Raw genomic sequence first — 25,283 nt, forward strand, 5'->3', positions numbered from 1 at the left:
TCTTAGTAACCCACTAAGTCAACTTCATGCTGGCCATATGTGCATATGCATGGAGACATTCTCTAAAGCATGTGTGATATCCCTATGTCCAAACTCCCAAACAAATGTTATCACACTCCTAACAGCTATCAACTAAAATGGCTCTCAAGTCATATTAGTTACTCCTCCATCTAGCCTGACATTTTGGCTTCCTTGGTTTTGTGCAGGGCTGGTTCAAGTCATCACAGCTCCTATGGCTCCGTGAGTGCAATGGGTATGTCGCATCCAGAAGACAACATTTCACAGAACTCCTCTCTCTTCTTCAGCCTCTTACATTCTTCCTCCTCTTTTACAAAGTTCCCTGAGTTTTGGCCAGGGTGCCTAAAAATTTCACAGTTAGCAATAGCACTGGATATGCACAGTCACATTTCCTCAGTACTTGAACTGACTATGACTCTCTACATAGTTTTGGCCACCACTGAAAGAATCCCTTCTCACCAAGGTTGAGATCAGCTCGGCCCCATAGGTTTAGAAGGCTAACTAACAAGATGCTCCTTTAAGAAAGTAACAATAGTAGGTTGCAGTATAGGCTCTATAAAACCACCAGCCATAGACTTCCGCATAGATTTACAATGCAAGGGATGAACTCATTCTGTGAAGTAGGCCTTAAATCTAACCAGAAAACAGTTGATTAACTTGTAACAGTAATCTGCTGTTTGCTGTACCAAAGGGCACAACTTACCTGTCAGGTCACTATTGTAGCACAGGGTGTCCAACGATAAGAGCACAGATGGCTTTGTGTCTCTTGATCGAATACAATCGTTTATTTGATGATTTCTCCAAAAATAACACCTTCAAAGATTTATCTCTGTAGAAGAATATATGCAAGTTTTTGTTTCCAAAGGCATGCATGCTTGCCAGTACCTACTAAATGAAATATTTATATATATCCATCACATCTTCAAAAAGAAATGTATTTATCATTCAAAAATCCTTAATGTTAAAAATCTCCGTAATTCCATACTGATATGGATATTCTGAAGTATGTTTCTTCCTTAATCACACTTCACATTTAATTGCATATTTTGTGCTTAAAAATCACTGAAACTGGAAAGAACGTTCGAATACAGGGTTTCTTTATGCTGTTCTTTTAAATTTTAAAATAAATTTCAGGTTCTGCTGTCTCAGTACATGCTTTTAACACAGCTGTGGATTTTAATTCATATAAGTTTTAATTAAAAATCTAAGAACTGAAGAATTTATTTTCTGTAAGTGGGTTTTTCAAACCACTTGAAGTTTTGATGAATGATTACTCTGAATATATGAATTATTTTACTTTTCATCTATGTAATTTATGATAGTATATTATCATAAATAATTTCATGTTTCTTCTGATCTAGCAAGCTGAAGGAAAGATTTCTTAAAACTTGAAGCAATACAAATATTTTCTAATAACTTATTTTTCAAGATTTTAAGTCTTAATCATATTTAATCTTGTAGCAAATTATTTTAGTTCAATCTGGTTTTTTAAAGGGAAGATAGATCTTAATTAAGAGATTCTTACAATTAAATTTGCCCGGGATTTCAGGAAATCCAGGAGTCCTAACTGTAAAGGATCTTCACTAGCCAAATAGAATTGCCTCAGAGTTTGTTGCACACACACAAACACACACACACACACACACACACACACACACAGAGAGAGAGAGAGAGAGAGAGAGAGAGAGAGAGAGAGAGAGAGAGAGAGAGAGAGAGAGAGAGGCATATGGGACAATATCAAAGCAGGAGCAACCAAGGGAGACCATAGCTGAGAATCCCTGGCTCTTCTTTTAGAAACATTTGTTCTATATGTGTACATGTTGCTTAGACATTAGTAGACATTACATACTGCCCTTATTGCCCTTTGTAGAAATGTGGAGAATTACAGATGATGATTACTTAGAATAACTGTTATGAGAATAACTGTTTTTGGAATACCATGACATCGTTGTTCATTTTAGATGTGTAGCATAACATTCAACGCTGACCGTGAACACAGCACATAGTGAACATATGTGTGAACAAAGTAGTGGGTCAAATTTGTCAATGCTAACATGAGATTTAATGGAGAAAATTATGTAGTTCCAGAAATGTAAACTATGGAAAAAATACAACCAATGATGGGAGAAATGGGGGGAAATGATGCACAGAAGTAAAAAGTCTACTCATGCTAAAGGCAAACCATTTTTTAACTGCAGAAAATATTTGGAAGGAAACTTTACCTAAAGATTAGGGAAGTGTTTATCTCCACATGTAGATCAAGTTTTCTTCGTCCTTAGACAATATAACTTATATTCCTCTGTTGAGAACACATCTAGCCACTATAGGAGTCAGGATAGATCCTTTTGAAGCATGCAAAAATCCTTGGATAGTTCACGGGATAGAGTGTCCATGCTGAGAGCCCACTCCTCATTCATGGACAACAACGCACCAAACAAAATTGAGATGATCTTTGCAAAGGTACATGCTGGAGAACCCTACTATTTGAGATTACACTCTTCCATGTATGGGCATTTCTGAGCTCGGTTATAGATAGAGGACTTCCTCTCCTTCTCCTACTCTCTGCCTGACCTCATCTAGAGACTGTCTTTAGAGTCCCTCTAACCATATCTGGTATATGATGTTTGGCACAATTTCCTTCTAACATTCTTTCTTCTGCTGCCCAGAGAATAGTTAAGTGCTATGTTCCTGGTCATACGATAGAACCATGCTGCCAAATACAGATAAAACATCCCTGGCACCCCTAGCCTCATCCAATGGTGTACACCTTTCCTATGATTCCTCTCTCAAAAACCTATGAAACCTTTGTTCACCTTTAATAAAGTTGAACTATCTTGGTGATGTGGTTCCTGGATGTCATTGTTTCATACTTTTGTGCCATCAATGCCCAGTTTGTTTATTCTGCTCCCTTCTTCTTGAGGACCAGTGGCTAATGGCCACAGGAATGAGGGAGAGCCACAGATATGGAATGTAAGGCACCATATTCTTTCATTTTATTCTTTAATTATGATTGTTACTTAAACACACACATACATATGTGTACATTATAACAACAAGCTGCTGGCTCCATTTGGTGTTGTCATATGTATGTGTATTTAAGGCTGACCACTTGTATTTGGATGATCATCAGGAGGCTCATCCTTGGAGAAGACTGATTCTCCTCTCTTAGCAGCCAATGCTTTTCTATGGCTCTTCATCTATGGGTGGGGCCTTGTGAGATATCTCCTGTTCCACACTGGCATACCAATCATTGGCTTAATTGTAGAGGCCTTGTTTAAGCAACCATATTATCATGACTTTATGGGAGAAGTTTTCTTGTTCTAAATAGAAGACACAATCTCTCAGCAAATATGCTGGTTTTGGGAGTTTCGGGTTTTGCAATCTTTCAACCACCTTTTTTTTTTTTTATGATGTTTGCTGGCCTTGGTTTGTATTATAGATGTACTAGTTTGGGAGCCTGTAGAAATGTTCTCTACATCTTGACCAAATGTGGATTCTGTGATGCTCCTTGATGTACAAAGAAGTGTCTTTGGTGAGGAGGTGAGAGATACACTATCTGCAAATAAAAAGATAGGTGTAGAGTACAATTGATAATTGTACTGGATTAGCGAAATGGCAGTAATAAGTTCTCCTCTAGGGCCCATTATCTCATCACTCATGAGTAGCTTGGTTGGTATTAAGTGCCACCATGAATTTCTTCCTGTTGAGTAGACCTTGAATCCAAATAGATGGCAATTGGTTACTCCAAGACATAAGTGCCATTGTTGTACCTTGGATGTATCTTACAATTCTGGCCGTTGTTCCTAGTCTTCACTGCTGGGTAGGACTATTGGTTGCTTTTCTCCCTTGGCCACTTGCATAGCACCTTTAGATACTATGAGAGATATTACTTAGAAAGGCGGCTTCCTAGTCAGATCGAACTTGCTTCCTCCAAGTCCCATGTCTAAAATATGTGGTAGAAGATAACACTCTCATTCCTAAGTTACTGGTTAATTTTCAATAGCTGTTTCAAATATTAGATCAAAATCAGAAGCTCATACAGAAGTGTCTTCCATAAAGAAATGCTTTTTGCAGTCCCTTTCCACTTCTGCTTTTCTCGTACACATTGTGTGTGCCTACACAGACATGTGTCCCTTTAACTCATAGGCCCCTAATAGAAAGACATTAGAAGTAGGAGTTTCTGTTATACCATATATTTTCTTTCAGGTTTATTATGACAATTATTGCATTAGTGGGTGGTAATATTATTTACAGCTACTGTATTAAACACATAAAAGAAAACCATATAATCACAGCTTCGTGCCTACTATAATCAGTGTTAAATAATAAAGTAGCACTAACATGAATATTTAATATGAGAACATGCATACAAATTATGGATTCAAATTTAATAGAACTGATGCTAATGATTAATTTTACTATAAAATAAATAACTGGTAAAACAAAATATTCCTATATAATAATTATTCTATATGAATATATGACTAGTAAATAAACAGTTGAAGACTTAATTAAAGTCACTTATGCTTTTATTTTTTGGATGAATGAAAAATAATACAGTCCTGCCTGCTTTATTACCAGTGGTATATTTGAACTGTCTCATTAAAAGTAGAGGCAGGATTTTCTTAAATTTATTTAGTTATTTGTTCTTATATATCTTTAATATAAATGTCACTAATTAATTGAGACTCCTGCAGATTAAAAACAAAGTAGGTATTTTTCTCTGATAGAATGACTACAGGGGAAATAGTATAGCATATGAATTCTCCCAATTGTGCAAAAGAACTGAGTCCAAAGTGATTAAGTAAAATCAAATACCAAAATTGATGATTCTAGTTAGTTGAATTTAATTTTGAAAACTATCGATTCATCTTTCCACACAGTTCTTTTATGTGACAATAAGAAAAAAACCATGAGCTGTCTTAGCCCCTCCTACAGGGCTGTCTACATTTTATTATTAAGGGACAAATTTCAAGGAATTGAATACAAATTGTGCTCATCTTACTCATCAAAAAGAGGACAGCACCTTCTAGAATGTCATTTTGTAAGGATTGCATTAAGCAATCATCTCTCATGTTAGTTCCCACACGGGCATGGCGATAAACTCACAGTCCACCAAATTTACCAAGTCATTCCTCTACAATACCGAACAAACAGGTAACGGAAAAAAAAAGTCTTCAATGGGCCTGAAGTGAGAAGCAAGTCCAAATCCCTCCCTGGCTAACAGTGAGCTCATCCTCCTGGTGACTGCTGTACTTGTTAAACTTGCCACATTGTTAATACACTGCCATAATAGAAATCGCTGCCGACAATAGCCTCAAGAAGTGTGTTTTCATAAGTACGCTGAATAGCATTGTTCCAGGCACAAGTCAGTAAGAAGTAGATACCTACTGTTTGTACCTGAAGGAATTTTCTAATGTATGACTTTAGGACCATGAGGAAGTTTAGTAAGGGTGGGAAAGCTATCGAAGAACTAAATACAGGTCTATCAAGTGACTAGTGGAAGTCACTAGAAAGTCTTTCTTTGCATAAAGAAAAATACGAAACGTTACGGACATTATTCAGATGTTATTTTTTATTCCTTCCTCCCTGGTAGTTAAATCCATAGCCTGGATGGTTCTTTTCTAGTTTAGTAAGGTTAAGAAGGCCTTTTCTTTCTTCCTAGCACACTGGCGACCCTCTTCATAAGATCCACATGTTTGCTCGCTGACCTTATTGTGCATCCATCTTAACTTGTTCCCAGCGAAGTTGAGGGCTTCTGCAATAACAGGGCTTGACTTAGTAAGGAGGTGATAAAATGTCTCTGCTCTGGGTACAAGATCCTACCACTATCTCTTGATCTTATCTACTTTTTTTCTTGCTGTTAACTATTGCTGCCACTACTGCCATTGTTCTTCGAAAAGGAAAAAAAAAACTGTGTTCTTGAAGTTTTCTTAAGTCCAAAAGCTGCTGTTGGCTGGCTCCCCACTTCCATTATTATTATTATTATTATTATTATTATTATTATTATTATTATTATGAGATATGGCTATAAGGAGATATGGCTAGTTCTCTCTGGGCCTAAAGAAAATGTTTTGTGGAGGGTTTTTAGACTTTCTCTGCCTACATTTGCAACAACCCCACTAGGCTTTGAAATATCAAGCAACCATTTACCTTGGTTTCAGATTCTTTTAGATGGTCAGCAAGGCCTTTGCTGCTTATTGATTTTCACTCCATCAGCTGTGGTTGCCTGAATAAAACACTGCAATCATAGCTAAAATTGTAAGTGTCCACTGTGCACTGTGATAAGTTATTTGCCTATATCATTTAGCCAGAACATATCCTATGCTAATTACTAAGTGATTAAAGGTGTCTGCAATGTTTAGATTAGACTCTCTGTGCAACCAAGCTAAACAAGGTTTATTAAGAATGCTTGTTTTAAATATATATATGTATAAAATCAAGGCAAAAGCATGTAGCCTCATTTTCCCTTTGCAGATCAGTTCTGAGTTATCTGAACTATTGAAAACAATTCTGATGACTCCTGTAGTTCTGAAGTGAAGAAAGCAGCAACTGTGCTAATGTCCTATGTTACAATGACCACAAACACAGAAGTTTCAAACAGAATAATGGTGTTTATCACCGTTCTGTAGACTAGACTTCTGACAATATGGTGGTGCAGTTGACATCTTGCCTCCTTTGGGTGCCAGAAGGTATTCTATAGCTTATGGTTGCTTCACTCCAATTGTTTAATTTTCTTCCATTTGTCTTCAGCTTTTGTGTCTCACACACACACACACACACACACACACACACACACACACACACATATATTTGTGGTGGCTTGCGAATCTATATGTGTGATGCAGTGATCTCTTTGATGTTAAAAAGAAAATCCAAACAAGTTAATATTCACAGGTTCCTGAGATTAGGGTGTCTGAGCATTTTTTCATGAAGATTGATGAGAATATCTGCCATGAAATTAGATGTGTGTTGATCATATACAACTATATATTTGTACTCAGTGACCTAATTTCTCATTTTACAAGTAACTGTTGTTAGTCAAAGAGGTATGACTGTTAGAAGAATCCCAGAAAACATGCATTGTATAGTAAGTTGGATAAATACAAGAATTTACTCACTTTTTAAACCACGTTTTTTTTTTAAAGACATGCCTGTGCAAGCTAAAGGTACATGAACAATGTTTGTTAAAATACTCAAAGACTATGATATCATAGGCATAAATGAGCGAGGGAAGGTTTCCCTGATGATATCAGGTGAGTCCTTTGTTAAAGATCTGCCCCTCACTCTTTTCTCTCTTCAAGCTTGGGTTGTTTTTTCATTGGAGAGACCAAAATGAAAGGCAGAAAACAGGGTAGACACTTGTCATCCATTTATATCACTCTCTTGGAACACATGGAAGGACAGGAAGGACAGGAAAGAGTAGAGTTGGAGGTGAATGGACAAAGGAAAATATAAAGGATATTCTTACAGACCATTTGTGTCAGAGCAGGATAGACTAACCAACACCATGCTATGTTTATTACAACTTTTACCATATTAAATATGATTCTGTAAGTAGCTATTTAGTACATGGAATATTAAGATTTTCTGTGTAGCTTTTAAAGAACACCCAAAGGTTCTTGTTGGTAGAGTACAAAAATAGACTAAACAAAGATAAAAAATAAATAAACAGAGCAATACTTTTACAATAGTTATGTGAGCATGGATTCATGTAGCAGTCAAAATAAAAGTATGTGGAACAATGTATATTTGAGCAAAAAATATTACAGAAAAAGTAGAATGGAAAAGAATAGAAATCTGAGTGCCAAATACAAACAAATCAAAAAGTTTAAAGCCAGGTGCCAAATATGAACCTAAGATATCAAAGTGGAATTAGAACATATTTCTGCCATTTAAAATTGAATAAAGAGTGTCCAGCAACTCCTAGGGATAAATACTTTATTTATGCCTTACATTTGATGTCCAATACTATCAGTGTCAAGATAAACAGAGGCATATGAAATGTAGCATGATTCTTGAGATATAGTAAGTAGATATAGGGGATTAGTACAGATTTTTTCTATTTATCATATTACATTATATCTTTCTTATAGTTCATGCATAAAAAAGGATTTCCGAATAAAACAATAAATTATTTGATAATGTTAATGCTTAAAAGGAACAAAAAGTGTGTTTATAAACATTTAAGAGTAAATGGATTTATTGAATGGAGGTGCACATGTTTCACATTTTTTGTTTAGTAGTGACAGCTGAAAGAATAGGACTGAGGAAGATGCAGACTAAGGGTGAAGCAAAATTCTCACCTTTAGAAGGGCAGATAGTTAGAATATGAACAGATTGTATTTTTTCTCTCTTTAAGAAAATTATGTGATTTTTTTCATATTCCTTAAATCTAACTAGATCATATGAAACTTAAATTGGTTCCAGATGTTTTAATAATTTCACAATAGTCCTTGTGGTGGTTTGAATGGCAATGGCTCACATCAGCTCATATATTTCAATGTGTGGTCCACAGCTGGTGGGACTCTGTGGGAAGGAAAGGAGTATGGCCTTGTTCGAGTTGACATATCACTTGGGGTGAGCTTTGAAGTCTCAAAAGACTCACTCCATTCCCAGTGGTTTCTCTTTGCCTCAGTTTTTCCTATCACTGTGCCTTTAACACCTTTAATATGCTATCATGGACATTTTAAGCCCCAAATTAAATTCTTTCTTTTGTATGTTGCCTAAGGCCACAGTGTCTCATCAAAGCAATAAGAGAATAACTGAGACAGTCCTTAAATTCAAAATTTCTGTTTCAGAGAGGTTGATGAACCAATCTGTATGGGTACAGGCAATTGAAAAACGAAGGCCAAAAATAGTAAAGAAAAGCATTATAGCTTTCCCAAACTTAACACGAGAGAGGAAAAAGTAAATGTCAGTACTTGTAATGAGAATATTGGGGAGAAGAGTTGAGACATAATTAAAAACATGATCCACAAAAGACATATGATAGAGAAAGGGGATGATCAGTGAGATAAAGAACTGCAGGCAAAAATTCAGAATAAGAGAAAGGAGCTTTTATTCTTGAATATGGAATAAATACACAAGCTTGCAGCTACAGTGGGAAGTGGTAAAGATGAAACCATACAACAGATAAATGGTAAACCTATATTTCAATGTAACAGCATAATGATGTTGAATATGATTTACATAGTAATATTTAGATGGGGAAAAGGATTGTTTTCTGCTCAGAACTAGGGGCTAAATTTCATGAAACAAGGAATAAATAATAAACTATAAACAAACATTAATTTTAAAGGTATTTGGTGGCAAATCCCCATGAACCTCTGATTTTCTCTAACAATATTTGAAAGTTCAAACATGAAGATGAAAGGAGTTGCCTTCAGCCAAGTAATATCCAAGGAGAAACATCAAGGAAAGAAGATGATATGATAAAGCAAAATATTTATTAAGTTATTGGGTCAGGGTATAATAAAGGTAAATAAAACATAAGGGAGGCTGGACACTAAAGTATTTATGAGTAAATCCAACCTTCCCACCACAGTACGGCCCTTTGCAATCTCAAGCCCAATGACATTTTCAGTCTCATCTCAAGCCATTACTTATATATCTCCCAGACTTCAGGCATAAGATTCTCAGAGTGTCTAAATATAATACCATCAGATATGCTTTATGTTATTGGTGATTCATAGATATCTGACTTAGTCTTTACAGAGTACCTAGTAAACTTTGTAATTGTTATTCATATTATGTGCATGCACACACACACGTCACAAAATCTTGTGGCGGTCAGAGGACAACTTTATGGAGCTGGTTCTCTGCTCCTGTTTTGTTTTGTTTTGTTTTGTTTTGTTTTGTTTTGTTTTGTTTTCATACATAAATTCCAGAGACTGAACTTGGGTCATTAGACCTTAAGGGCTTTTATTCTATGATATCCTGAGAGACTCACATCTTTGTTTTGTTTTGTTTTGTTTGTTCCCTGGTTCTTTTTTTTTTTTTTTTTTTTTGAGGGAGATTAAAGTTATTTTATTAAATCATGCACATCACGTGTGTTAGCGCAAATAGTTTAATCTGTACTCCAGAAATTCTATTGCACGTTTTATCTTTACAAAATAGATTTCAAACAATTACTTACTTTAAAAAAGGTAATTTTGAAGTTATGCATTTCAGAACAGTATTTGCAATAACTGTTTCCTGGTTCTTTACTGTATCTCCTGTTGAGTAAAAGCTTTATGAGGGTAAATGGTTCAGTAGACACACCCTCATTCACAGAACAAATACATAGCAGATACTCAATAACTATGTTTAGTTGTGTGTAAAAGGATGAGGAGATAAAATGAGGATAGGAGAAACTCACTAGTGAGGAACTAACACACAAGGAAGGAGAATGAAGACACCACAAACAGAAAGAATTCTACATTGTGTAAAATTCTTCACTGACATCTTCAAGCAATAGTGGTAAATACTGACTGAATCTAACAAATGGCCTCTGCATGACTGAATGGAACCAGATGAAGATGGAAAATTATTGCCTTCAAGACTGTAAAGTCCACAGTCTTAATTTTTTTTATGTTTACAAAAGTGATTCTGGGATTTAGAAGATAAGGTGGACTTTGTGAAAAACTAAAAATGGTGACATATTAATTCAGTCTGTCGAAATTGTTGCCCACCTACCTACACAAGTGAGTTATGATTTATTCAAGACATAGAGAAACAACTGTCGATTTCATTTCTTTTATTCTCTGGGTACCATCTATGACAAAATATTTGTGTATGACATTATTGCAGATCAGTTATTTTGATCCAGTTTCTTCATTGTTTCTACCTACCATTCCCACTATCTTCAGAGGCAGCGTTTGTCTCAAGCATCCACAAACCTGCTGACCACTGCATTTTACACCCACATCTACTATCTTTTGTTAGTTCCTCCACCATGCCCCCCTTTTATCTTCTTGATCCGTAATGCAATGGGATTTATTCCATTTTGGTGCTGGAGGGTTGAATTAATGGTCTATACACATAACAAAACAGTGAAAGTTTGGCTGAAGTTAACAATTTTTTTAAACAAAATAGCCCAGAAGCATCACTTAGCTGTATGCTTTTTTTTCCCTTTCTTTTCTTCCTGTGTGACAACATGAAAGGGTAAAGCAAGTTCAAGCAACGAGGTATAAATATCTGCTGAGTGAAAAAAGTAGCGCCTCAGTGTGAAAACCAGTACTGCTCACATTGCTTTAAAGCACCGTCTTCCCTTTGAGAGAAAAATAGAGATACAAGTACCATGGCTAGAGACTAATGCTGTGCATGCTGCAGAGCTCTGTGTGTGTGTCTTTCCTAGAGTCCCTTGGTGGTTTTTAAAAAATGTTCTTATTCAAAGCAGAACTCATTATCAAGAAAAATATCCCTGTTTCAGAGTTTCCCACTGTGCATGTCTTGTAGTCTCCCTCTTTTCCAATGAGAAAACTCTTTACTCCACTTACAAGAAAAAGGAAATTTACAGGTTGAAAGGAAAAAGCAATGGGAGAATACTTTTTTGTTTCTTGAAAAATTAGGCAATGTACCTGTCAAGTTATATTTATCCCACTGCCCTTTGGTGGTACTTTCCAGTGACATCAGCTAAGATCCAAAATTGCTCTATAGGTTCCATGCAGAGATAAGGAACTGAGAACATTATGAATTTAAAAACAAAGTAATCTAGTGAAAGTAAACCATCCTTGTTTAAAATATTGGGATTTCTTCCCCTTTGCCAGCCCATTTGTCGCTTTAAATGAATCCACATTCTGTTTTCTTTATCAATTCTCCTATCCTCCAAAAAACCATCTGCTATTTCCTTTATGAAAAAAAGTAAAACCTACAATTAGTGTCTTGTTCATCTTTTCTTTCTAAAAAGAATAAAGGGGAGAGAGAGAGAACAATTATGCAAATCCTCTGCAATTTAGTTTTAAAAACTCTTTGTAGTGTGATAAGCAATTTTCCTTAATACAAACCCAGCGTTTTTGCCATGACTTACTCATAGGTTTTTTTTTTTAAAGAGAACTTTCAATTTTCACATGAAATGTCATCTAATGTAAACTTCTCAAATCTACATAGAGAATAGTTTTAATGTTGGACTGTGGATTGTAGAATGAAAACAATCATTTTATGGATTTCATGCTTTAAAATATAATTGTCTCAAAGTGTTTCTTCTGGCTTAAGCATCACCACTATTTCCACCTTGGGAAATGACTGTAATATGTGCGTCACTAAGTCAGAGAACACTGACCGCTTTGTCTTTGCTGGAGTTAGACTATCAGGGATGCAGTTTACCTATGAGCATCAATCTGTTGTGTGATTCCACTCCGCCCTCGGTAACTAGTGTGTCATTAGGCTCAACTCAACTTATGGCTACTGTGAGGTTTTTGAATTTGTCTTGCTAACAAGATAAATGTCTACAATGTGAAATCCTGATGAAATTTAAGGAAAACTAAATTTTACAGTCCTACGAAACAACGATACATTTCTAATTCTAATGGGTGTTGTAAAAGGGATTCTGCTGCTTGGCTAGGCCAATCCCTTAGAAGGTAAGACACGGAAACTCAGTGTCCTTTTTGTTTGGCTAAGACTGTGTATTTTTTTTTTTTTTGACCATACACAATGTTGAAATTAGAATCAGACACTGTTTGCCACTGTTGCTTTGGTAGTGATTACAGAATCCCAATTTGATTTAAATGTACTGGAGGATCTCAAAGGGTTCTGCTTTCTACATGAGCTTCATATACCTGCTTGGTACATTTTCATACCCACAAATAATAAATACTTCTAGGCCTTACTTCCTACCTAAGGGTACAGGAACACTGTACTAAACCTAGTGATACTAACACATAGGAAAAACCAGGATATACCAAAAGAGTTGCAAGCAGAATGCCATCAGTATAAATGTAACAATTACCTGTCTAGCATTTCTTATCTAATTAAATATCCAATTTAATGCATAATTAATTATGAGATTTAATCTGAGTGGGTGTTTTGTTCTGCTGTTGGTGTGCTGCATATTTTACATATGTACGTATTAAAATTTGGTGACGAAATCTAGTTTATACTATGAAAATAACCAGTTGATACTACATTACATACTATATTATTAAATTCAGCTGACATTCACATTTGTAAAAATCTTTATAACTACATGCCTTGATTTTGAATGTTTGCTGAGCTACATAGTAAATGAAACACATTTTTCAACCTTGTAGATACGTAGAGGGCCATATGACTTTTTTTCTGTGACTCCCCATTTTCCTTGGGGAAATAGGGAGTGATTAGTTGAAGGACTTACTCCTCTTTGAAAACAGGTACAAATCAAGTGACTTAAGTTGCTGCCACAGAGGCGTAAAGTAAGCAATTGTTTGACACAGGATGGTCCATGTTTCTATCCTCCTGTCTGCCTATTAAGAATATTTCCTTGTCTGTTGTCTTTATAGTCACATATATGAAACTTCAATGTACCTAACTGAGCCTTGAAACAGTTCTTCTGGAATCAACTTCTCCTTTGTGAAATGTTTACTTGTGGATGCTACCTAAGCGTTTGCTGATGTACAGCATCAGTTGCTTCTTAGTTTCCCGCAGTAAAATTAGGTCTTATGTATCGGTCTGCAATGCCATCATAATAAAAAACACAGCAAGGATTTATATACTTCACTTTGGGGTTTGAAATTTTTTAGAGACAGAAGTTGTTAAAGAATAATATTGTAAACATCCTATATTTTTGTATCAAAATTAGTAATGATTTGCCAAGTGTATACCTCTTTCATATATGTATCTGTATGTATCACACACATACAAACATACACCCATACATATATTCTCCCTCTTTCTCTACTCCTATAAACCATTATAAAGAATGATCAAATATATTCTTGTGAATTACACTATACTAAAGCTATTCTGAAATATTTAAGCTGATGATAATATTGTGCAGTACATAGTCCATTTGTAACATACTGGTTATTCCAGTAAGATTCAATAGAGTGCATCTTTTAAACCAAAGAATCAATGGAAACATGAAGAAAAGAATGCCTTCCAAACACAACAGGATTGATACACTTACAAATTCACAGAGAGCATGGCAGCATGACCAGGGCCTGGGCAAGTCTAAATGGAGTCCCAGGGCTGAGAGGGACAAGGACACAATTCTCCTTTCCTAACCCTGAAACTATTCTCAAGTGTCACCTGCTCATAAAAGAAAATATAGTTTTCTTAATGGAATCTCACTGGGTAAACAAACCACACTTAAGGGCGGGCATTGTGCCTGGCCTGGGAGTAGATGGTCTACATACAACCAGCTCAGTGGTAGTTTTGGAGATATTTTTGTCACCATAATCCTTTGTTATGGTTTCCAGTTTTGTGTTCTATAGGTTGTATGTGTTTCTGCGTGTGTGTATCTGTTTTTAAGGCTTTTTCTTTATCTTTTTTTTGTTTTGCTTTATTTTATTCTGTTTGTTTATTATTTAATTTGTCCAAACAAATACCAAAAAAAAAAAAAGTATAGATTTGGAAGGCTGGGGAACAGGGAAGATCTTGGAGGAGAGGAAGAAATAGAAAGTCTCAGAATATATTATATATAAAATAGTATTTTAATAGAAAAGAAGTATCAAAAAAAAAGAATGAGCCAAAGATCCAGCCTTGACCTAGTTCTGTAAAAAGTTTTAGCTTGAATATTTCACCCATTTCTCATATCTTTTGTGATATTCATCTATTTATTTATTTTTAAAGATTTTTTTTATTAATTCCTTCATATTACATCTCAATTATTATCCCATCCTTTGTATTATTTATACAGTATTATGCCTACATGTGTGCCAGCAGGCCAGAAGAGGGAACCAAATCTCATTATAGATGTTTATGAGCCACCATATGGTTGCTGGGAATTAAACCCAAAACTCTTGGAAAAATAACCAGTGCTCTTAACCTCTGAGCCATCATTCAAAGTCTCTGGAATAGAGTAGTGTTTATTTTAACTGTCAGTAAATAACATATTATATTGTCCATGCATAAAAGAAAATATATAGGTTTTGATTTATTATGTTATTATTCTATAACTGCATTCATTTTATAGTATAGATCATTTATTAACTATAGTTACATTTTTAAAGATTATGTATGTATATATGTATGTAAGAATGTATGTATGTATGTATGTATGTATGTATTCACTTTGCATCCTGGTCATGGCCCTATCTCTCCTCACCTCCTAGTCTCACCCTCCCTCCCTCTCCCCATCCCCCTCCTTATTCCTCAGAAAGGGGAGCCCCATTTCCCATCTACCCAAGCTCACCACATCACATCATTGCCTCTGTGGCCTGGCAAGGCATTCCTACCAGAGGGAACTAATTGAAAAGCTGGCAAGAGAGTCCATGTGAGAGACAACCCCTGCTCTACTGACTAAGGGACCTACGTGAAACCTTAACTACCCATCAGCTACATCTTTGTAGGGGTCCTGAGTTCAGTCCATACAAGGTCCTTGGTTGGTGCTCTAGTGTCAGCAGACCCCAACTGAGCCCTGGTTAGTTGGCTGTGTTGGTCACCTCCAGGTGCTTTGCTCCTTCCCCCACTTTTCCACAACTTTCCTTATGCATTGATCAATGTTTGGCTGTGAGTCTTAGCATCTGTTTTGAGGCACTTCAGGGTGTAGCTTCTCAGAGGACAACTCTGCTTGACTCCTGTCTGCAAGCATTGCAAAGTAGCTTTAGTAGTGACAAGGGTTGATTCTCTCCGGTGGAGTAGGGTCTTGGATTGGGCCAAGTATTGGTTGGACCTTCCCTCAAACTCTGCTCTGTCTGTTCTAGGGTTATCCTTGCACATCTTGTAGACAGGGTGAATTTTGAGTTGAATTTTTTGTGGGTGTGTTGGTGTTCCCATCCCTCTATCAGGGGACTTGTTTAGTTAGAAGGTGTCCTCTTCAGTCTCTATGGCCCTTGCTACTAGGGGTCTCTGCTAAAGTGCCTCTCATATCCTCCTCCACTGCCCCTGCCCTGACACACACACCAGGAACCTTTCCTGACTTAGGTCTCCAGCTTATCACTGAGATGCCCCTTCCCAGTTTTTCTTCTCTTCACAGGCCTTTTGTCCATATGTCCCACCACTCCCGCTCTCCCCAGGTCTGATCTCCACTCTCATAATTTTCTGTGTTTCCTATCCTACTTTGTTCCCTCAATGCAATAACTACATCTGTCTATTCTATTTCCCCTTCTGAGTAAGATTTAAGCATCTTCCCTTGGATCCTTCTGGTTACTTATCTTATTTGTGTCTGTGCATTATAGTATGTTTATCTTGTGCTATCTGGCTAAAATCCACTTATAAGTAAGTACTTACCATGAGTCTCTCTCTGGGTCTGGGTTACAGCATTCAGGATGATCTTTTCTAGGTTCATCTATTTGCCTGCAAATTTCATGATTTCTTTTTTTAACAGCTGAGTAATATTCCATTGTGCAAATGCACCACAGTTTCTTTATCCATTCTCCTGTTGAAGGGCATCTAGATTTATTCCAGATTCTGGCTACATGAATAAACTGCTATGAACATAGCTGAGCAATTGTCCTTGTTGTATGGTGAAGTGTCATTTGGATATATGCTCAGGAGTTGTGTAGCTGGGTCTTGAGGCAGAGCTATTCCCAATATTCTGAGAAAGTGAGAAATTGATTTTCAAATTGGTTGTATAAGTCTGCACTGCCGCCAGCAATTAAGTGTCCCCCTTTCTCCACATCCTTGCCAGCATTTGTTATCACTTGAATTTTGTATTTTAGCCATTCTGACAGGTATAAAATAGAATCTCAGAGTCATTTGATTTTTATTTTCCTGATGACTAAGTTAATTGAGTCTACTGAGTAATCTTTTTTTTTGAGACTGTGTCTCAATCTACAGCTCAGGCTGGCCTGAAACTCAGTGTGTATAACAGGCTGTCCTCAAACTCAGAGAGTTTCACTGACCTTTACTTCCTGAGTGCCGGAATAAAATGCATAAGCCACTATGTCTGACTCTGAGGACATTTTAAAATCTATTACACACCTTTCGTCCAATATAATGAAAATACCGAGCAATGCCGAGTTGAAATGGTGATAATCTGTTTTCTGTTTTGGCTGCTGTTACAGGAGGCTCTGATCATGGCAAGTATGGACCATCCACATCTGGTTCGCTTACTGGGCGTGTGCCTGAGCCCCACTATCCAGCTGGTTACCCAACTGATGCCGCATGGCTGCCTACTGGACTATGTCCATGAACACAAGGATAACATAGGATCGCAGCTGCTCTTGAACTGGTGTGTCCAGATTGCAAAGGTAAGTGCTGTAAATTGCTACAAAAAAAATGATATTTGGGGGTTGACAGTTGAAATTATGCTGCGCCTTTGGTGTAACTGACTCTTTTATCATGTTAAGTGACATATTGTTAGTACTTCACCGTAGATTGTGGGTGGAGCACACAACTACTTATACCTTGGATTATTATTTTAAGGTATTCATATTAGATTGACCAGATGCCAAAATGCATAGCAACACTAGTCAAAGGGAATAATTGTTGTGCTGGATTTGTTTTGCTTTTGTTTGTATTTTTTCTCTCATAAATTACATTCCCAGCCTCCACAAATTATTTTGAATGAAGTCAAGATAGCAAACAAAATCAAGAAAGTAAAGATTCAAGGTCATAATTCTTACATTTTAGATTGTTTTATTAAAATAGCCTATAGAATTGTCAACATTATAAATGATTAGGCTTAGTGGTAACCCCGTCTATATACTGAGCCATCTCACCTGCCTATTCATAGCTTTAAGCTTTGTTGCTTACTGCTGCTGCCTGCTGCATTTTGGAAGCCCATTATTGAGTCTAAGCCAGGATTTTTTTATATTTCTGAGACCTTCTTCACAGCAATAATGGTGTCTTTTACTTTATTGTCAGACGTTTTTGTGGTACTCTATTAGTTTGCAATTTTTTCAGCAAAACATTCCCTTGTCTTTCTTGTTAGGTGATAAATCACTGGCACTATTGGAAGGGGTGATAGGAAAATAGTGTCAGTGGTGGGGATGGAGAGATGGATCAGTTGCTCTTCCATGGACCTGGGTTCCATTCCTAGCATCCATATGATGGGCTACTCATATTTGTAATTCCAGTGTCAGGAGACCTGACAACTTCTTTGGGCCTGGGCAAGCACTACATGCATGTGGCTAATAAATATGCTTACAAAATACTGGGGCACACAAAAATAAATTGAACAAATTTTCAAAGGAGTGAGCCACCACACCTCAAAATCATATATGTACACATAATATGTATATATATATAATATACATATGTAAATATATGTATATATTCAGTTTTCCCTTGTGCATATCAGTCATTTTTGCATAACTCTAACCAAAATACTTGAGAAAACTATTTTAAAAAGGAAAGACATATTTTGACCAACAATTTTAGAGGTTTTACAATCCTTGGCTCCATTGTTTCTGAGCCAATTCTAAATCAGAACATCAGTAATGACACCATATGTTAGAGGATGCTGTCCACTTCATTATAGACAGGAAGCAGAGATCAGGAAAGGCCCAGGGGACCAGATATTAGCTTAAGGAAATGCACTGACTGCTCTACTTCCTCTAGGGAGGCCCTCCTTCCTTGGCTTTCAATGACATTCAGCATAGTGCCACCAGCTGAAGACCAAGTGTTTAACACACAGGCCTATGAGGGACATTGCCTGTTCAAACTAAATCAGTATCTTTCAAGGTGACTCTTTTAGATTGCAAATTCTTCCCACTTAAAGCTTTTGAGGGATGAGATAGGATTAAATGACATTTGATCCTTCTAATAATCAAAATTAGTTCATGATATGTTTAGCTCTTGTAGGTAGGGTTTCTATTGCTGTGATAAAACATCATGAGTAAAGGCACCTTTTGCGTGAAAAAAGAATTTATTTCACAACACAACTTATAAGTCCCTCACTGAGAGAAACAAAAGCAGGAGCTTGGTGGCAGGAATTGGAGCATAGGCCATGGATAAGACTGTTTGTTTTTTGTTTATTTTTATTTTTAATTTTAATTTTATAAATTTATTCAGATTATAACTCAATTGTTATCCCATCACTTGTATCCTCCCATTCCTCCCTCCCTCCCACTTTCGCCTTATTCCCCTTCCCTAGGTCTATGACTGAGGGGGACCTCTTCCCCCACTATATGGTCATAGACTATCAAGTCACATCTTAGTAGCCTGCTTATTCTTTCTTTGAGTGCCACCAGGCCTCCACACCAAAGGAAGGTAGTCAGAATATGGAGCACCACAGCTCATGTCAAAGTCAGTCCCCGCTCTCCACATAACTGTGGAGGAAGTCCTGTCCATTGGGTAGATCAGAGTAGGGGTTCCATGTTTCCTATTGTGTTGTCCTTGTTTAGTGCAATAGTTTGAGCAGACACCCCTGGACCCTGATCCACCCATCACAATGTTCTTCTTGTAGGTTTCTAGGACCCTCTGTGTCCTTCTATTTCCTCATTGCCTATATTTCTCTTACCTTAGAGTCTCAATAGGGTGTCCTCACATCTATCCCAGTCTCCTGGTAAGTGAAGACTTTCGTGGGACATGCCTTTTGGGCTAGTGCCCAAGATAAAGAAACTGTGGTACATTTACACTATGGAATAATACTCAGATATTAAAAACAAGGAAATCTTGAAATTTGTAGACAAATCGATGGGACTAGAAATGATCATAATGAGTGAGTTAATCCAGAAGCAGAAAGATTCACATGGTATATACTCACTTACAATTGGGCACTAGCCCAAAAGGCTGTGTTTTCAGTTGTTCCTCATGGCTTGTTTAGCTTGCCTTCTTATATAACCCAGGCCTCCCTATCCTTGGGTGATACTTCCCACAGCCATCTCTGCACCACCCTACATCAACCATCAATCAGGAATTATCCCACAGGCTATCCTACGGGCCAGTCCGGTAAGGACATTTTCTCAGTTGAGATTCCCTCTTCCCAAATGACTTCCAGCAAGTGTCAAATTGACATAAAACTAGCCAGCACATTTAACCCAGATAGTTTAGATCCTGATTTTAATGACAGGCCCTTTCAGCAACATTTTTTGCAAAGAAGCTATTCCAACAGTTATGTCTTCTGAGAAAACTTACATTTCTTCAGAAGTCAGCATGACTTTCAGACAAGTTTAGTAATTTCACAACTGATGTTTATTGTGTTTGTTTTATTCTCCAGTCTGTTTATCTTCTACTTTTTCTGTCTATATCAGGTTCTTAATTAAAGCTAATGAAATCTGATTTTCTATGTTCCACAAAGATGTGTCAGTTGAGCTTGTCCTCATTTTTTTTGTGTGTAGTGAGTTAGTGGGAGAACCCACAGGAAGAAGACACACCTCCCTTGATTGGAAAGGAAAGTAGAGTTCTGGGTGGAAAACCTTCATTCATTCTCTGTACAGATATCAGGTCTTCCTAAGGATTAAATGTATTAACGGAGAAAAGACTTTATTTATTTTCTTTCTTTACTCTTTCCCATTTTTCTCCAGTACTAACTGTATGTAGTGACAGGAGATTGTAACTTCTCATTGATTTATCCATTTACTTCTGTATGAATAAAAATGAACTTCAAGTCTGAAGGTCTGATCCAACTAAAATGCACGTGCTAGTGTACGTCATTTCTGACCAGATACTGCATGCATACAAGACTCCATTGATTGAACATGTACACAAACCTGCTGTTATATTAAATGACAATTAATGTTATTTAGAGTCTATGAATGTCATTTGAATGAGTGAGTTCTTTCACTGTGTTGTGATAGAGAAATATATTTCATCAAGGAAGAATAAATAATTAAGAGTTAAGTTAAAACTCACAACACTGGTGTAGAAACTAAGCTCCCTGCTATGACAATGATTCTAGTTCAGTAAGAAAATTTAGGACAGAGTGAGTATCTCTAGAGACCCTTCGGATCACTATAAATTAGAGTTATGGTAAAATTTGATTTTTAAAATATGAATATACTTGATTATGTCACATATACCCAGTGCTCCATACTTTGTTTTTCACTGACGTGATTTTTGGTCTCTGTACCTCTCAGCTTCATATCTCTGAATTAGAGAGTTGAGAGCTGACTCTTGGTGGATAATTATCAGCAGTCTTTGTCTAATCAGGAGGGATTTGCTTTTATTAGTTTAAAAAACACATATTAAGTATATTATTCAAGGTTTCTCATACAAACAGAACTAATAGGATTTACCCAGATACAGGAAGAGATTTATTAGAAATAATCTACCTGGGATATTATGGAAGCTAAGTCATAAGACCCTTAGAGATTCAGGACAGCCAGTTCTACAGTTCTAGTCCTAGTTCAGAGCTCTGAGAACCAGTGTGTGCATGCATCCCAACTCAAATCCAGCAGGGTCAAAACCTTGGAAAAGTTAGTGCTTGGGGTCAAACTGAAGTCTGGATGCAGGAGAAAATGGATTCCACAGTTCCAAGACAATCAGGCAGACGTCAGGATTTTCATTGTATTAAGATCCACCTTCCTCTCTCACTTAGATTAGGTCAGTCAGATTACTTCCTTCAGTATCCCAAGTCAAATGTCAATTTCATCCAATATTGCTCGTAGACATATTGGAAACCATGTTTAAGCAAATACTAAGGCCCTCCTAGCTCAGATTTTGACATATACAGTTTAATCTATTATGCTGAGAAATGATGGAGAAATTGTTATACTCCACTGGGGAGAGTTGTCCCAATATTCAAGAAAACAAAAAGTATTATTTCAAGTACTGAGAAATGAGAGACAGCGCCTCCCAGTAGTTATGACAGAACTTACCAGGAAGTAGCCTTTATGTCTCTCTATTTTCCTGCCACCATTTATCTCCAATAACTTAGACAAACTCTAGGTGGCTTTATTCTGTGTCCTCTACAGTAGAATAGACTTAACTTTAATGCTATTATTACGGCATATCAGATATGTGGTATACCAGATGTGCATGCTAAGAGAGTGTTTGTGCTTAATAGATGTTACTATAATATGAAGTAAGACATTATAATTTAAAATGTAATATCATCAAAAACTAACTTCATATTGACTCCTATAGAAGATGGCATGGTGTAGTAGAAATATTATCCACATAAAATAATAACCTGGATTTGGATCCAAAGCCATGTTTGTGAATCATTCCCAACCATTTCTCACTTTTGCCTTCACACTGGTTACCACAGTCTGGCTCTGTTCAAGTCTTGCAGACATCACAGAGTTACATAAAGAACTCGTGAGAGAGGGGGATAAAGAAGAGGAGAGGAGAGGAGAGGAGAGAAGACGTCAAGACAGGAGAGGAGAGGAATGGGAAAGGGAGGGAAAGAGGAATGAGGGTGTATTAGTTACTTTTTTACTGCTGTGGTAAAATACCATGGCCTAGCCAGTTTTTAGAAGAAAGTGTTTATTTGAGCTTATGTTCCAGGGGCCCGAGTCCCAGCTGGCTGGGAATAGCAGCAGCAGGAGACAGATATGACAGTAAAATAAATGGAGAGCTCACATTTTGAACTGCAAACAGGAAGTAGTGAGAGCAAGGTAGCACTAGCACGAGTCTAAAACCCTGAAATCATACCTCCAGTGAAACACTGCCCAATAATCCTGACACCTGCTAAGCCTCAGCAAACAGTGCGGGTACCAAACACTCAAGTGCCCTAAACTCACATCATTCAAGCCACTGCACACAAAGGGGAATGAAACTACACAATAGCTGTGTGCACCTTCTCTTTCAAGCCTCAGAAAAGCAGAAAGCCTCTCCTTACCACATGCATATGTCTTCAAACTCTTGACTGTCTCTCATGAGGACCTCCCAATGCATGACTGAAACAGAATATCTGACCCATTTGCATAGGTATGCATGAACCCGGAGTATTTACCCCAATTTTGTTGAAGTATGACTGACAAGTAAAAATTGATAACATCTAGCATGATGCCGAGAGATAAACATGTAGTGAAACAATTATCACTGAGCCTAGAAGCGTGCCCTTCATCTCACTGAGCCACCATTCTTAGTTTATGAGTAGTAGGATCCATTTTCCTCTTTTGGGAGATGCGAAGCATGGAAGTGAGGACTTGGGTCTGGGTGTGCCCACATGTGCCACGCATGAGCAGTCCCAGGCCTGAGGGTGCAGTATGAATGTAGGAAGAAGCCAAGGTCTTTCTTCTTCACCCTACTCTGTCTCGTTTAAGGATGTGCCAACGGTAATCCTCTTTCCTTCTCTCAGAAAGACACAGTCTTCATTCACAGTGTTGAATCCAGGCTCTCTTTCTCACTGGGGTAAAATAAAATTTAGGTCTTAAAGAATAGAACTTTACTGAGGTTTATTTTCTGAGTGTTAAGAGAAGGGTTTGAAGGCTTCCCCCAGAAACTCACAGTACAGAAATCCTTTCTAGATATTAAGCCCAAATAGAAACACAGGAACTTCCCTAATTATCCACAGCAGTAAACACACTGTACTAACTGGTATGTCATTAAAACATTTTTCTAGGCATACTGAAGAAAAGAAAAGCAAGAGAAAGTGAAACACACTGATTATGCTCACAAAGGACCTTAGTAGGACCTGTGGGTGTTTTCCAAAGGCATATAAGAGCCTGTTGAAATATCGGTACAGAAAACAGCCTTTGAAGATCACTGATACAGAGATTTGGGGTTTTCTTAAGCCACAAGTCTGTTCCCCATGAAATATTACCTCAAGAAGTAGCTCATTCTGTCTGCCACCAAGGAATTTGTTGAGAAACTTCATAAAAGCTGAGGTCCCCTTACCAAGCTTCTCACAGAGAACTGTGCCTGCACTTGTGTTGGATATGGGATCCCAAAGAGATGATAGAGTCCATTTAAGACTACGTTCTTCTTAGTGATGGAGCAGATGACTGAGAATTCATTGCTACCCACATTTCTTGTTTAGATGAACTGACATTCAATCTCACCAAAGTATACATTCACCAAGACTATGGGCTCCTAGTATCTTAGGTGAAATAGTTGCTACACTATTAGAATTAAATGTGAGGTCTAAGGTATGATATCATACGCCTTTTGAGATGCTGTTGTGTGGTATAAAGAACAGTTTTACCTATAGAATTCTAAATGAGGCAGATGGCTTAATTTTTGTTTCCCAAACACCTTTTAAAACCTCCACACCACAGGAACAATATCCCATTCTCAATCTTTGTATCAGATTGTCTAGCAGCATTACAACCTCCCAAGCTGATGATAAAGCTCCTGGCTGGATTTGAATCATGTTTATCCCCTCCCTGAAACGATCTCATGCTTTTTATTTATGTGTCGAGTTCTCATTGCCTTAAAGGAGGATGATGTATGAAGGGTAATAAGGGATGAGAGGGAAGCTCAGTCCCACCAATGGAAACAGAGTTTATGGAGGCCGTTTCTAGAGCACAGGTCCCAGGATTGCACTGAAGGCTTAATTATTTCCTGAGGTTTGCATGAAATATGAAGTTCTCTCACTTGGAGAAGTCATTTAGGCTTTTTCCTTGTCTAGCCTATGGGACGGCAGGTTCCTCCCTTGCTTTGCCAATGGCATTATTGGGCCTGCTGAGCGACTCTAATTCAGTTTGTAAAAGCAGAGAAGGTTTTCATTTAGTCACTATACACATCCAGAAATGCCCTTTCTCTAAATTTATTTTGCATTAGCTGCTATAGGTTTTTAAATGCACTGTCTTTTTTCTTTCTCCTTTTGGCGGGGGATGGGGGGAGGTGTAGAAAGTGAAACCGATCCTATACAAATGGATTAAGTTGTGTTTCCTGTGTGTAAAGTGTTCATTCACAGTTACAACTATTAGTCATGATTATGTGTAGCGTGGTATCCTGGCATTCTTGAGGAACACTGTCATTTTCTCACATACAGAATCAAAGCATCAGGGATAGCATATCCAGTGTATTGCCCCCCTGGCGCTTTGGTTTGCAGTGCTGTGGAGGTAGATGAGTGTTACAGCACTGCTCTCTTGGTAAATTGTTAAATGTATTCCTGTTTATTCAGATGTATGCACGCAGTGCCAGTTTCCCACAGGCTTCAAGATGCTTACAGTAATTTGGAGAGATGAGACTAGCATTACGCACGGATAAGAGAAACAAAGGACAAAACGCCGTGACTTACCTAGAAACCAAACCTCACGGAGGCACTAGCGATGACTCACTGCTTTTCTTCTTTGCATACTTGACCTTGGCCAGGGCTCTCCTGAGTCAGTTATTCCATGAAGAAGTTTAAATGAATATTTTTAAATTTT

General features: G+C 37.3%; 1 protein-coding gene across 6 annotated transcripts in view; it reads left to right on the top strand.

Annotated features, from left to right (window-relative positions):
• The window catches only part of ERBB4 (erb-b2 receptor tyrosine kinase 4), a 1,013,384-nt gene that overhangs the window by 825,966 nt on the left and 162,135 nt on the right, over nt 1-25,283 (top strand). For all 6 annotated transcript variants that reach the window (XM_084778333.1, XM_084778334.1, XM_084778335.1 and 3 more), the window contains one exon: nt 17,142-17,327. In XM_084778333.1, coding sequence (XP_084634459.1) covers nt 17,142-17,327 — 186 coding nt within the window. The remainder of the gene's footprint in view (nt 1-17,141; nt 17,328-25,283) is intronic.

Source organism: Acomys minous (genome assembly GCF_964271855.1).
Source record: "Acomys minous genome assembly, chromosome: 4".
In the NCBI taxonomy this organism is placed as follows: Eukaryota; Metazoa; Chordata; class Mammalia; order Rodentia; family Muridae; genus Acomys; species Acomys minous.